The sequence below is a fragment of the Mobula hypostoma genome, chromosome 6 (genome assembly GCF_963921235.1).
Source record: "Mobula hypostoma chromosome 6, sMobHyp1.1, whole genome shotgun sequence".
In the NCBI taxonomy this organism is placed as follows: Eukaryota; Metazoa; Chordata; class Chondrichthyes; order Myliobatiformes; family Myliobatidae; genus Mobula; species Mobula hypostoma.
Window position 1 is genome coordinate 36,030,918 of NC_086102.1, and position 15,705 is coordinate 36,046,622.

At 38.5% G+C, this 15,705-nt stretch overlaps 1 protein-coding gene across 2 annotated transcripts in view; it reads left to right on the plus strand.

The window, feature by feature from the left end:
• LOC134347934 (uncharacterized) overlaps positions 1 to 15,705 on the plus strand; it is a 105,977-nt gene that overhangs the window by 39,841 nt on the left and 50,431 nt on the right. For both annotated transcript variants that reach the window (XM_063050582.1, XM_063050583.1), the window contains exons 9-13: positions 2,263 to 2,310; positions 5,875 to 6,608; positions 8,728 to 8,781; positions 12,025 to 12,092; positions 13,563 to 13,639. In XM_063050582.1, coding sequence (XP_062906652.1) covers positions 2,263 to 2,310; positions 5,875 to 6,608; positions 8,728 to 8,781; positions 12,025 to 12,092; positions 13,563 to 13,639 — 981 coding nt within the window. The remainder of the gene's footprint in view (positions 1 to 2,262; positions 2,311 to 5,874; positions 6,609 to 8,727; positions 8,782 to 12,024; positions 12,093 to 13,562; positions 13,640 to 15,705) is intronic.

Here is a 15,705-nt window from a genome sequence, read left to right on the forward strand (position 1 = left end):
GTATGTTCCTGTCAGATTAAAAGGCAAGAATAACAGGTTTTGGGAATCTTGGTTTTCAAGAGATAGTAAGGCCCTGGTGAAGAAAGAGAAAGATGTGCATAGCAGGTATAGGCAGGCAGGAACAAATAAGTACTTGAGTGTAAGAAGTGCAAGTAAAGACATAAGTAAATCAGGAGGGCTAAAAGAAAACATAAGGTTGCTCTAGCAGACAAGGTGAAGGAGAATCCTAAAGGCATGTACAGATATATTAAGAGCAAAAAGATTGCAAAGGATCAAAATAGTCCACTGGCAGATCAGAGTGGTAATCTTTGTGTGGAGTCGAAAGAGAGGGGAGATCTTAAATGGATTTTTTGCATCGGTTTTAACTGGAGTGACGGACTCGTCAGAGTCTGTACGTGTGAGGCCATGGACCCTATGTAGATTGAGGGAAATTAGGCTGGATAAATCCTCAGGGTGTGACAGTGTGTTTCCTCGGACCCTGTGGGAGGCTAGTGCAGAAATTGCAGAGGCCCCAGTAGAGATATTTAAAATATCCGTAGCCGCGGGTGAGGTGCCAGAGTTTGAAGAATGGCTAATGTTGGTCTTTTGTTTAAAAAAGGCTCTAAGAATAAGCCAGGAAATTATAGGCCGGTGAGCCTGACATTAGTAGTGGAAAAGATATTAGAAGGTATTCTAAGGGGCCAAGTATACAGTACAAGTATTTGGATAGACAGGGACTGATTAGGGATAGTCAACATAGCTTTATGTGTAGTGAGTCGTGCCTAACCAATCTTACTGAGTTTTTTGAGGAACTTACCGGGGAAATTGATGACGACAAGGCAGTGGATGTTGTCTACATGGACTTTAGCAAGTCCTGTGACAAGATCCCTCATGCAAGGTTGTTTAAGAAGGTTCAGTCAAGATGAGGTAGTAAATTGGATTAGGTATCAGCTTCGTGAAAGAAAGTGGTTATAGATGGTTACCTCTCTGACTGGAGACTTGTGATTAGTGATGTACCACAAGTGTCAGTGCTGGGTCCGTTGTTGGTTGTCATCTATATCAACGATCTGGATAATGATATAAGAAACTGGATCAGCAAATTTGCAGATGACAATATGATTGGGGGTGTAAGGAACAGTGAGGAATACTGTATTATCGTTCTTTCTTTTTCTTTTTAAATCTTTATCAAAGCTTGCAGCGGTATCTGGATCAGCTAGTGAAATGGGCTGAAAAGTGGCAGGTGGAATCTAATGCAGGCAAGTATGAGGTGTTGCACTTTGGGAAGACCAAGAAGGGTAGGTTGCTACACAGTAAGTGGTATCAACGAGGAATGCAGTAGAACAGAGGAATCTGGGAATACAGATCCATAATTCCTTGAAAGTGGCATCACAGGTAGATAGGGTCATAAAGAAAGCTTTTGGCACATTGGCCTCCATAAATCAATGTATTGAGTACAAGAGTTGGGATATTATGCTGGAATTGTATAAGAAGTTTGGAGTATTATGTGCAGTTTTGGTCACCTACCTACAGGAAAGATGTGAATAAGATTGAACAAGTGCAGAGACCATTTACAAGCACTTTGTGGGGACTTGAGGACCTGAGTAATAGGAAAAGGTTGAATAAGTTAGGACTTTATTTCCTAGCATGTAGAAGATTGAGAGGAGATTTGATCGAGGGGAAATTATGAGGTGTAGCTGGGATAAATACAAACATGATTTTTCCATTGAGGTTGGGTGAGACTAGAACTAGAGGTCATAGTTTAAGGGTGAAAAGTGAAATGTTTAAGGAGAACATGAGGGGGAAATTCTTCACTCAAAGAGTGGTGAGAGTGTGGAATGAGCTGTCAGCCACGAGGTGGATGCAAGGTCAATTTCAACATTTAAGAGAAATTTGGTTAGTTAAGTGGCTGGGAGACTATAGTCCTTGTGCAGGTCGAGGGACTAGACTAGATGAGCCGAAGGGCCTGTTTCTGTGCTGTGTTCTTTGGCTCTATGAGAAAACAAAATGATTGTCTGTTCTGGGATACAAATCAAATTTATCAAGGTAACTATTTCTGTAAAAATTCAGATGAGTGGAGAGAGGGAAAAAAGGAGATACTTAACATTGGGTGAATTTGAAAGGGCTGAAATGAATTGCAAAACTCGTCTAATTACTTGCTTCAGACTTAATTCTAGCAAAATTACAATAGATTTAAAGCTGAAGAATTAATGCTTGCTCAGGTCAATATATATGGTTTTATGAATAATTTACTTCCTCTGTGACAATATTTTTTTCTTTATTTAGGAATTGATTCTATTTGTGCTTGTTCATTGGCAAAGGATGTGAGTGCAGGTAAGCTTTGTTGTAGTGTGTTTTTTTGAAGAGCACAAACTCTACTAGTCGTGACTAATATTTCTCATTTATGGTTCACCTGTGTATAATGAATATTGGATAAATCTGATTAAATTTTTCCAGTCAGTAATTTTGGCAATAGTACCAAATTAGAAATGAGAGATGGCAGTAATTTTGCCACAGTGATTCTTTAATGACTTTTAGCAGAATCAAGAGAACAGAAAATTCCCTCTTGTATAAGGGCATATCATTGTAGATTTATTTCATTCAACTGCACGCTCAGAATCAATTATCACTGCCATTCAACCAACTTCTAAAAAAAAGCAAAATTATTGACCTTTCATCTGTTCCTTAAATCATTCAAAATTTTACAAACCAAGGTTAGTCAGATCTTAAAAAAATATGTGGCTAGATACATCATAAAAACCATTATCCCATTACAATAAAGTAATGTAGAATATGTCTGGCAACTGGTGGTTTTATGTTTCCTTACTCTCAATCCATAAGCTCCTTTATATAAAAGATAAACAATTAAAATCCAAACATCTACCATTTCTTAATAGCAACTTGCACTGGAGCAGCCAAATGCAATATAGTAGGCCTTGTGAATATTTCCACTCTTATGTTTAATTTTCTTTTATATATCACATTCTTTGAAGTCATTTGTGTAAGTATATGTACACAGAAGTTTTGTTACAGTCTCTTGTCACGCAGTTTTTGCTCTGTGAAAAGAAAGTAATGTTGTCCATATTTTTTAATAAAAAAGATGCAATAGTCATAGTCATACTTTATTGATCCCGGGGGAAATTGGTTTTCGTTACAGTTGCACCATAAATAATAAATAGTAATAAAACCATAAATAGTTAAATAGTAATATGTAAATTACGCCAGTAAATTATGAAATAAGTCCAGGACCAGCCTATCGGCTCAGGGTGTCTGACTCTCCAAGGGAGGAGTTGTAAAGTTTGATGGCCACAGGCAGGAATGACTTCTTATGACGCTCTGTGCTGCATCTCGGTGGAATGAGTCTCTGGCTGAATGTATTCCTGTGCCCACCCAGTACATTATGTAGTGGATGGGAGACATTGACCAAGATGGCATGCAACTTAGACAGCATCCTCTTTTCAGACACCACCGTGAGAGAGTCCAGTTCCATCCCCACAACATCACTGGCCTTATGAATGAATTTGTTGATCCTTTTTGTGTCTGCTACCCTCAGCCTGCTGCCCCAGCACACAACAGCAAACATGATAGCACTGGCCACCACAGACTCGTAGAACACCCTCAGCATCGTGCAGCAGATGTTAAAGGACCTCAGTCTCCTCAGGAAATAGAGATGGCTCTGACCCTTCTTGTAGACAGCCTCAGTGTTCTTTGACCAGTCCAGTTTATTGTCAATTCGTATCCCCAGGTATTTGTAATCCTCCACCACGTCCACACTGACCCCCTGGATGGAAACAGGGATCGCCGGTACCTTAGCTCTCCAGGTCTACCACTAGCTCCTTAGTCTTTTTCACATTAAGCTGCAGATAATTCTGCTCACACCATGTGACAAAGTTTCCTACCGTAGCCCTGTACTCAGCCTCACCTCCCTTGCTGATGCATCCAACTATGGCAGAGTCATCCGAAAACTCTGAAGCTGACAAGTCTCTGTGCAGTAGTTGAAGTCCGAGGTGTAAATGGTGAAGAGAAAGGGAGACAAGACAGTCCCCTGTGGAGCCCCAGTGCTGCTGATCACTCTGTCGGACACACAGTGTTGCAAGCACGCGTACTGTGGTCTGCCAGTCAGGTAATCAAGAATCCATGATACCAGGGAAGCATCCACCTGCATCGCTGTCAGCTTCTCCCCTAGCAGAGCAGGGCGGATGGTGTTGAACGCACTGGAGAAGTCAAAAAACATGACCCTCACAGTGCTCGCTGGCTTGTCCAGGTGGGCGTAGACACGGTTCAGCAGGTAGACGATAGCATCCTCAACTCCTAGTCGGGGCTGGTAGGCGAACTGGAGGGGATCTAAGTGTGGCCTGACCATAGGCCGGAGCAGCTCCAGAACAAGTCTCTCCACTGTGCCAATTCGTGTAATTCTGTATAATTGTAATACTGGATAATGAAATATGCTACTTCTATAATTCATATAAGAATATTTCATTAATTAAATATCTCAATGTAGAAGATTTTATCCTTTGTGTTTTCTCAGATTTCATAAATGGCCAAAAATGTTTTTAATGTTTGGTTATTCAGGTGGCTTCATGGAATCATAGAGTCATACAGCAAAGAAACATGTCCTTTTGGTCCTCTTGTCCATGCCAGCTGTGTCTGTGTATACTAATTCCATTAGCCTGCATTAGACCTATATGACTCTAGACAGTTCCAATATAACTACCTGTGCCATTACCTTTGAAACATTGTTATTGTTTCCCTCTCCACCAGTTCTACTGTTGGCTTGTTTCAAATAACTCACCCTCTTTGAGAAATTTGCCTGTCAGATCTCCTTCAAAATTCACCACTCTCGCCTTGAACCTGTGCCCTCTAGTCTGGACTTCCAGTCTCTAGGGAGGAGAAAACTCTTAACAATCTATCTATTCTGTGCTTCTCATGTTTTTATAAATCTCTATCAGGTCACCCCTCTGTTCCCAGTGAAAATAAACCCAGCCTACTGAGTCTTTTATAACTGTGTCTCATTCCAGATAACATCTTAGTGGATTTCTTTTACATTCTGGATGGGAAAGGTTAAGTCACTACTACTTTGACCATAATGATACTACTTTGACTACCATTACCACCATGACTAATGGCTACAACTTTGACTATTGTTTCCCCTCTCTTAATTTCTTTCTCAGTGCAAATTTATTTGGTTCATCCTAATGGAATTCTACTTTCACTTTCATTTTTTTCTTCACAAACCTAAAGACACAATGGCAGGATTGGGTATCCATACTGAGTTGGAAGGCTTGAGTTTGGAATGAACTTGAAAGATGGGGCAGCAAACTGTTAGTCAGGCTTAGTCAACCTATTTTCTTGCTACCAAATTATTACATTGGAAAAATTGTGTACTGTTCCACATTACAGGAAGGATGTAGTAGCAACGGAGAAAGTTACAGAGTCATACAGCAAGGAAACAGACCCTTCGACCCAACTAGTCATGCCAACCAAATTCACATCTAAGCTTTTTGCTACCTGTGCAAAATTATGCAAATGCACTATTTTAATTTTTATTTGTGATATTCTAGATAAACATTCTAAAGGTTATTATTTGTAAACTAATACAAAAGAAAATTATTTCAGATTTATTATTATAAGGTATTAGAACGTTGTTTGTCAATAATTCATGCTGACTGTGATCCATTGGATTCATCAACCATATTAAACATCAGATTTGAGGATCAATAAAATAAAATCAAATAGTTGTTTATATGTCCTGAATTAACAGTTAAGAAGTCATATGTGTTCTTGACCTTACGGTTGACCTAAAGTTGATGCAAATTAATATTTCAAATTTATCTAGCAGAAAGTCTTTTATTGAAGATTTTATGTACTTATTAAAACACATTAACATCTTTCCATTAGGACAGAAGCTTGAAACTAAAGTGGCTGAAGCAAAGGTGGCGGAAACAAAAGTGGCTGAAACAAAAGTGGCCAAAGCAAAGGTGGCCGAAACAAAGGTGGTCGAAACAAAAGTGGCCAAAGCAAAGATGGCGGAAACAAAAGTGGCCGATACAAAAGTGGCCAATACAAAGATGGCTGAAACAAAAGTGGCCGATACAAAGATGGCCGAAACAAAAGTGGCCAAAACAAAAGTGGCCGATACAAAGATGGCTGATGCAAAAGTGGCCGATACAAAAGTGGCCAAAACAAAAGTGGCCAATACAAAGATGGCCGATGCAAAAGTGGCCGATACAAAGATGGCCGATACAAAGATGGCCGATGCAAAAGTGGCCGAAACAAAAGTGGCCAATACAAAGATGGCCGATGCAAAAGTGGCCGAAACAAAAGTGGCCGATACAAAAGTGGCCGAAACAAAAGTGGCCGATACAAAAGTGGCCGAAACAAAAGTGGCCGAAGCAAAAGTGGCCGATACAAAAGTGGCCAAAACAAAAGTGGCCGATACAAAAGTGGCCGATACAAAGATGGCCGAAACAAAAGTGGCCGATACAAAGATGGCCGAAACAAAAGTGGCCGATACAAAGATGGCCGATACAAAAGTGGCCGAAGCAAAAGTGGCTGATACAAAGATGACCGATACTAAAGAAGAGCAGAAAGGAAAAGACACTTCAGAGGATGAGTTTTTATTACCTGCTGCTGTATGTTTGGTGACTTTCTTAATCCAATATAGAATTTACACACACTTTGGTGTCTCTTTACCTCTGCTTGTAGCAAATATTGCATCATTTTGTGGACAAATTTAGGACTACTTACAAAGAAGCAATCACATGAGAGATTTAGGTTTTAGAAGCAAGCTATTCTGACATGGTTCCTTTCTTACTTTTTGTTGATCCTCAAAGGAAATAACATTGTTTTCCTCCTGTCTAGACTGACAATTCCATTGTTCATTGCTAGTTGTCCTCAACAAGGTGATGTTAGGTCACCTTCTGTGGTGAAGCGAGTTATTTAGCCTTGGATGCTTGTCCGGTCATTCATAGAGCTCTTGACACAACTCAGGTCTCAGTCCACATACCTGCCTTTTCCTTAAGTCTGCTTTGGCTGTCAGTAGATTTAAATTAACAATTGACTACATAGTTACAGCCATTTGCAGAAGCATTCCAAATATACATAACCCTCTGCTGTAGAAGTATTTCCTAGTTTCACTCGAAGGATCTAGGCCTAAATTTTTGACTGCACTTCTTGGTCCTGACTTCCAACCAAAGGAAATATTTTTCTTTGCCTAATCAGTTTCCTATTGCATCCTGAAAGCTTAGATTAAAGCACAGATCTCTGGTGCATTTCTTAAATTCCACGGAATTAAACCTTGGTTCCTGTAGCCTTTCCTTAATCAGTGCAGTATAACTTTCTAGAGTATTTCTCAAAGTAGGAAGGAGAAGTTGAAGCATAATAATTCCAGGAGGTGTGAAGAGATGGGCTTGGATTTGACGTTGGTTCAGTATGATGTGAATCACGTGCATCTAAACATGTTCTTCAAATCAATTTAATTGTATAATCAATATGAAATGCAAGTGTTGTCACCTGTATACAGTCTGTGCAAATGTCTTAGGTACATATAGCTAGGATGTTTAACACCTTTGTCTAGAACTGTATTTGCAAACGTGGAGCTGAGAGCAAGTTTGTAAATCTGGCGTGAGCAAAGGATGTTTGGAATGGCAAGGGTGGAGGGATGTGGGACAGGTGGCAGAGAAGGAGTGTCGGGTGGGGGGGGGGGCGGTTGGAGCAGATACAGATACACCAAGCAGTGAGACACCAGGCAAGGTCATTTGATTCTGAACAATTGGTTTATTGATCATTACAGAATGTCTCTCTGGTACTTCCTGCTCCCTCTCCTCTCCCCTTTTTCTTCTCTCTCTGTACTTTCCCACTCTCAGGCAACGATAGGGACCCAAATCTGAATTGGGTTTATCATCATTCACATACAACATGAAACTTTTTTTGTGGCAGCAATACAGTGCAATACATAAAATTACGACAGTACTGTGCAAAGATTTTAGGCACCCTGCCTATATACATGTACCTAAGGCTTTGCACAGTACTGTATTTTTTGGTGAGTATTGTTCAGCAGCTTGCAATTTCAGGTAGTGAGAAGTAACAGGCTTAAAAGAATATTGAAAACATTCCAATTAACATTTTATGTGTAATAATATTGAATCTTTGAGTTTTAGTTGTTCATGTTTTATTATCATCTTTAATAGTGAAATACAGTGCTAATGAGGATTTTGGTAACATTTCTTTCTGCAGAGTTTACTTGTTAAATGTGTAGGAAAAGTTTACCCTGTTATGTTTGAGAAATAAACCTTGAAGCTTCGATAGTGAATTCTGCTACTTTCATTTAGAGTTCCAAAACTGAATAGTGTGCACCAAATTCCATAATTTTCAAAATCTTACCATGATCATAATTGAGATAGTGCTATTAAAATTTATAGATGAAGGTTTGATTTCCATTCTTGCTCTTTTATTTTTTAACAAAAGGAATTATGTCACTGCATACTTGTTATAGTACATTGGTCTAGACATAATCGCCAATATAGTAAGAGGTACCAGTTACTATTTTGTTTGTGTTCTTGTTCATATATGCTAGAAGCCATGCAAATATTAGGTTGTTCTAACTAAGCTTGGAAGTTGGATTAAACTGTTCAAGTTTTGGTGATTATCTTAATTTGAAACTTATCACTTCGTAATAATGCACAAAATTCTTTTTTTTTAAAAGAATAATCCTTAGTAGTTAAAATCATTTTGTTTATTTTGTGCTTGTAGGTGACTGGAGACTCAAAATCAAAAAAAAGGCGAAAAAAGTCAAGAGGGAAAAAGGTATGTTATAATGTTCTGATATGTAATTTAAATTTTTTGCTCTTACTGAACAATGGTAAATTATTGAAACAGTCATTTCCATTTAAAACTGCTTGATTTGATTGAAATAAAAATCATGATAAAGGTAGTGAAACAGATCGGTTCCCTGCCCATCAGATTATTACAGGAATGCAGATCATTTCCATTAATGTAAAACACTGACATCAACTTTAGTGATGACTTTTGCAAAAGTGCCACAATACAGTATAAAGGAGTAAGCATAGCCACTTTTGAAGAAGATGCATTGATAGAATGTAGAATTGTATGACACGTTATGGGCCCTTTGGCCCGCAGTGTTGTGCTGCTCCATATAAACTTATTCACAGTGTGTTCCAGGAGCATACCACTTTCTGTACATACAAAAAAAAAATTCTACCTCTGACATCTCTCTCCTAAACTTTCCCCCACTCAGCTTAAACAGATGTCCACTGGTATTGGTTTTTGCTGACCTCGGAAGAAGGCTCTGGTTGTTAACTCTGTGCTTCTCATAAACTTGTGCACCTCTATCAAGTTGCCTCTCATCCTCCTTAGCTCCAAACAGAAATGCCCTTGCTAACTCAACTTTCCTCATAAGACATTTTCTCTAACCCAGCAGCATCCTGGTAAAACTCCTATACACCATTTCTAAAGCTTACACGTTCTTCCTATAAAGAGGAAATCAAAACTGAACACAATACTCAAGAGTTTTATAAAATTGCAACATTACCTCATGGCTTTTGAACTTAATCTCCTGAGTGAAGACCGGCACACCATAGGCCTTCTTAACCATCTTATCAACTTGTGCAGCAATTTTGAGGGATCTATGATCTTGGACACCAAGATCTTTCTGTTCCTCCATACTGCTGAGAGAATCCTGCCATTAACCTTTTACACCACCTTCAAGTTCGCTCTTCCAAATTGTATTGTTTCATACCTTTCCAGGTTGAACAACATCTGACATTTCTTTTTCCAACTCTGCATCCCGTCTATATCCCTTTATAGCCTATGACAGTTTCACATTCTCTACAACATCATCAACCTTTATGTCATCTGCAACCCACCCTTCCACTTCCTCATCCAGGTCATTTATAAAAATCACAAAGAGTAGGAGTCCCAGAGAAGATGCCTGTGGAGCACCACTAGTCACCAACCTGCAGGTAGAATTCACTCTACTACCACCCTTGCTGTCTTATGAGGACATGTCAATTCTGAATCCACACAGCCAAGTTAGCATGGATCTGATGCCCCATGACTTTCTAGATGAGACTACCATGGGAAATCTGTCAAATGCCGTAGTAAAATCCAAGTAAGCCACATCCACCACTTTACCTTCATCAATATGCTTTGTCATGTCCTTGGAAAAAGTCAATCAGGCTCATGAGGTACTATCTATCCTTCAAAAAGTCAAAGCAGCATTAGGCCATTTAGCCCATCGAGCCTACTCTGCATTTCATCGTGGCTGATCCTGGATCCCACTCAACCCCATACACCTGAATTCTCGCCATATCCTTTGATGTCCTGACCAATCAGGAAACGATCACCTTCCGCCTTAAATATATGTACAGACTTGGCCTCCACTGCAGTCTGTGGCAGAGCATTCCACATATTTACTACTCTCTGGCTATAAAAAAATCTCCTTACCTCTGTTCTAAAGGGTCATCGCTCAATTTTGAGGCTGTGCCCTCTAGTTCTTGATACCCCCACCATAAGAAACATACTCTCCACATCCACCCTATCTGGTCCTTTCAACTTTGTTAGGTTTCAGTGAGAACCCCCAGCATTCTTCTAAATTCCTGTGAGTACAGGCTCAAAGCTGCCAAACACTCCTCATATATTAACCCCTTCATTCCCGCAATCATCCTTGTGAACTTCTTCTGGATTCTCCAATGACAGTACATCCTTTCTGAGATATGGGGTCCAAAACTGTTGACAATACTCTAAGAAAATGTGAAGAAAAAGCATTTCAGGATGTATATTGTATACAGTTCTCTGACATTAAATTGTACCTTCGAAACCTTTGAAATGCAGCCTGACGAGTGCCTTATAAAGACTCAGCATTGCCCCCTTGCTTTTATAAGACTATGCTTCTCCAAATGATTGTAAATCTTTTCCTAAGAATCTTCTCCATTAGTTTGCACACCACTGATGTAAGACTAACAAGTTTATAATTCCCAGGATTATTCCTATTACCTACAGAATGACAATTGCCATCCTCTTAGTTATCAATAACCATTGCTCTATTGGAGATTGATATGAACAGTAAGCCAACAGCCTCCATTATTTGAACCAGAATGGGAAAGCAATGCTGTTTTCTAGCCTCTAGACCTTCCCAATCATCCAGGGAGGTCAGTGCCTATACACATCATTCACACAATAAATGACTTTAAACGTTTCTCAGTGAAATTTATTCATACTCAAGATGCCAAATAAGTTTTCAAATCCTCATGTAGAAACTCAGAATGTTAGATCTTTACTGTGGAATATCCATAAGAATAAATTTGAGGAGTTTGTCATTAACAATGTAGCCCTTCACCAAAAAAGGAAAATCCTCTTGCTTGTATTGGGCTAATTTGCATCCCAATTTTAAATAAAAAAAATAAAAAAAATTTGTAGATTTAGCTGATCTAATTGCCGTGCAAAATTACAAGAAATAAATCTTGAGATTTTGTGGTGAATTATTTTAATGATGTGTGATTATTTCATATGCTTTACAACCAAACACGGAATAAATTGGTTAGTTGATGCACATGTTTAGCTAAGTGTAATTGATTCACTGTTTTCAAGCTTAGCACTAATTTGCAACTCCAAATTGAGGCAAGTAACTTGATATATTAACTGGTAAAGTAAACATTATAACCCACCTATTTGCTGATTCCCAGACTTTGTCAATTGTGAACATCAGATGTAGCATTTAATTCTGTTACATTGTCTGGACATTGAATAATTGAAGCTTGCTGTACAGTACCATTTATTCACAGTACAATATGTAGTGTTCTCTTTAAAAATTTACAATGTCTAAAACTAGACCTTCCAACCCTGAAATCTCAGACTGGTTTAATTAGAGTATCTTTGAGGACAATTACGTACACTTAAAAATCTAGTGTGAAATATGATTCCAAGCTTAAGAACCTCCGTTAATATTTTAAAAAGCCTCTTTGCATCAACAATGGTCTATCTATCTAAATTTAAAGTACTGCCATTAAAATAAGTGCTGTGTGAATACAGGGTAAAAAGTCCGAAGTTGGCCCTCAGGCACTTCCACAGGATGCTGACGTGCTCCAAGAATTAAAAAGGTAAGACAATTCCATTGTTTCTGAGCACAAAATATTTCCATAAGTTTTTTCATAAGAGGTAAGTGAACAAATTGTGATAAGTTTCAAATGGAAGATGATGTTTTAAAATACATTGCATATTTTAGATCTGTACTGTGATAATCCTTACTGTTTTATTCTGTTTAGATTACTTGCTGCTATTTTGTGGATTCTTTTTGCCTAGAAATTCAATTACGTGTACATTGGTTGAACTGTAGTATAAAATCACCAAGACCACTTGTTTTCATTTTCTTAACCTCATACAGCTCCATTGAGATTCAAACCCTGTACTCCAAAATTGCTGCACTGTTCCATGTCTCAGAAAGGATGTGTTGTCATTGGAGAGAGGGTCCAGAGGAGGTTCACAAGGATGATCCCAGGAATGGAGGGGTTAACATATGAGGAACATTTGACAGCTTTGGGCTTGTACTCACTGGAATTTAGGAAAATGCAGGGTTATCTTATTGAGATCTACCAAATGTTGAAAGGACTTGATGGGTGAATATGGAGAGAATGTTTCCTATGGTGGGGTATCCAGAACTAGAGTGCACAGCCTCAAAACTGAGGGGCAACCTTTTAGAACAGAGATAAGGAGGAATTTTTTTAGCCAGAGCGTAGTGAATCTGCGGAAGGGTCTGATGGTGTTGATCACTGAGCTGTAATCAAAAAGTCAGAAGCCTTGCTATTGTCCAAGACTGAGTCAAGAGCCAGTGAGATTGCATCTGCTGTAGACCTTATTGTGGCAAGAGGCAATTGCAGCAGGTCCAGTTCCTTGCTTCACAACTCCTTGAGTATTTAATTTTCTCCTTAAAGTTGATTTAATCATAAAGTATTTGCATTGTTATTTAAATTTGTAAAAGGAGTTACGGTTGCTGTTAGTGCCTTACTTTACACCCATGGATCGGAATTCTAAATGTGTTCAGTGAAACAGTGTGAAAGCTGAAGCGGCCTAATGTTAAAATGTTGTCAGAAAAGTTACTCTGTTATTTTAGCATAGCTGCAAAAAACACCTGTATCAGTGATTTTTTTAAAACGTACTTAATAATCATATAATCATGTTAGCAAGTGGCCAAGTTGTTAAGGCATTGGACTAGCGACCTGAAGGTCGTGAGTTTGAGCCCCAGCCGACGGAATGTGTTGTGTCCTTGAGCAAGACACTTAATCACACAGTGCTGTGCGATGACACTGGTGCCAAGTTGTATGGGTCCTAATGCCCTTCCCTTGGACAACATTGGTGTCGTAGAGAGGGGAGACTTGCAGCATGGGCAACTGCTGGTCTTCCATACAACCTTGCCCAGGCCTGCACCCTGGAGAGTGAAGACTTTCCAGGCGCAGATCCATGGTCTTGCAAGACTAACGGATGCCTTTTCTTTCTTCCAATGATGTTAGAAACAGTCAAGGCTGTTTGTCATTGGCGATGCTTTATTTTCTGAGTAATTTGTGTTTTTGCAGTACACCAACTCAAAACAGTGAAATTCCTAAGGATCAAACTCAAGAAATCACACAGAAACCCAAAGCCACAGAAACAGGTAAAATTAAGTTAAGCTCATCTTTATTCATGTTAGTAGGAAAGTGTTTGATATCAGACACTTACATTTTAGATTTAATGTTCCAAACAGGATAGAGTAGTCAGAATTTTGAAGCACTCCAGATTTTCTGCTTTGTGTCATGGACAATTTCATCATGATGCTCAGGTATGTCCTGTGCCACCAGTGGAACCAGCCCACCAAAGATGTCCGTTAGTAAGTGTGGTCCTTGAAGTCCTTAGCATGAACACTATACTCCACCATTTATCATTATTACCGCACAATCTATCATTACGTGGGGCATAACTTGGAAGAAGCACAAAGGAAAACAAGAGCACAGACTGTAACTCTTACATTATGTTGTTGGCTAAAAGGGTTGAATCCCGAAGTATGTAGCTGGCAGACTGAGTCTCTGCTCCTCTCTTATCATCTAAATCAAAATTTGGAAACTCCCTTGTCTAAGATTTCTTTCATAACAAGGAACAGTTTAAGAAGGTTACTAGCTTCTTTTCGAGGGAAATTAGGAATAGACATAAAATGCCTTGCTAGTGATAACTCATATTCCATACATAAATAAAGATAGGTGACTGAAAAATCAGTTACTGCATATATAGTCTAGTCACCTTCATTTCTTGCTGATTTCTCATTGTTATAATTTGCCATAAAATAACTTATCATAGTTAGCCTATTTTTATAGTAACGAGTGTTTAGGAAGGAAAAATTGAGCCACTTTGATTACTTTTATTTCCATGTGAAGGTTTCATTTAATTCTACAGCAGAGATTTATAATTTTATAGCAGAAATAATTATTTTTTTGGCAGTAAAGCAAAATATTGCTTTTTCCTTTAACTGTAATGAGCTGTATTTATCATTAATTTTATTCAGATGTCTAATGTAAATGAAACAAATACTGTATATAAAAAAAGGTAAACTTTCATCTGTTTGAATTATTCAGCCTCGCAGATATCGTCGTAATTTGATGTTATCTATTACGACCTGGTCACTTCCATGTAACAGACATATATAATGTAAACAGTACCCCAAAACAATTGTGATCAGGTATATTCTGCTGCTTCATGTCTTCAGAAACCCAGGTTTATCCCTGACCTTGGCTGCTTTGTATGGAGTTTGGCAACCATAAAGGTTTACCTGGTTAGCCTGGTGAACTAGGATGCTACTGTCTGTCCTTAGCTCCTGGTAAATGTGATGAAAGCTGCTGTCTTCCCCTTTTATTTGGCTGCATAGTTCTCCACAGCATCATTGCTGCGAGAGAATCAATAAAAAGTGGAGCTTTGCACCAAATTCCCAGCATAGCTGTGCTGTGAATAACACATCTCCATGCTAGAATGATCTTTTTAACGCAAATTCCATAACACACTCATTCCTTAGGACATTTCCCAAGTGCCAGGATATAGTTGTGCTTCTATATTGCATGTTTGGCAGTTCTGTAATCCACTTTTGGGCATGCTAACATGTAGTAACTATTAAGGTTGTAGTCACAGGAAGACGAAGTCTGAAACTGCATTGTTGAAAATTCTGATGCGAGAACAAGCTTGCTTTAAGAAATACTTGAATGTATTCTTAGGTTCTTTAGCACCTATTAATTCAACCTGGTGTTTTTGTAAATTTTCCATAGAAATGTTGAAAATTGTACTTTCTGAACATTTAAATTTTAGCAACTGAGAGATAAATGCTACGTTTACAGTGAACTCTCCATTAAAGAAAAATTGCATTTCAAACAAGGGAATATAAATAATATTTCAAATTGATAGCTGCAGTATAAATGCTCCATTAGTTAGGGAACTCTTCTGAGATTCCATTTATGCTTAAAAAATTATTTCCAAGAATGTGGTTTCTGCCAAAAGAACAAGATACAAGTTCGCAATTTTTGTTTCAGTGTAGATTGTAATTATCTTACAGATAGTTATTAAATTTAATGGAACTAATGTAATTTCACTGAAGATAGCACCAACTCTTCAATTTTTTACCTCTGAGTGGGAAATGCTTAGTTTTTAATATTCAGTTTCTCAGTCATCATATAAATTACCGATATATGCTTGTGGAATTCG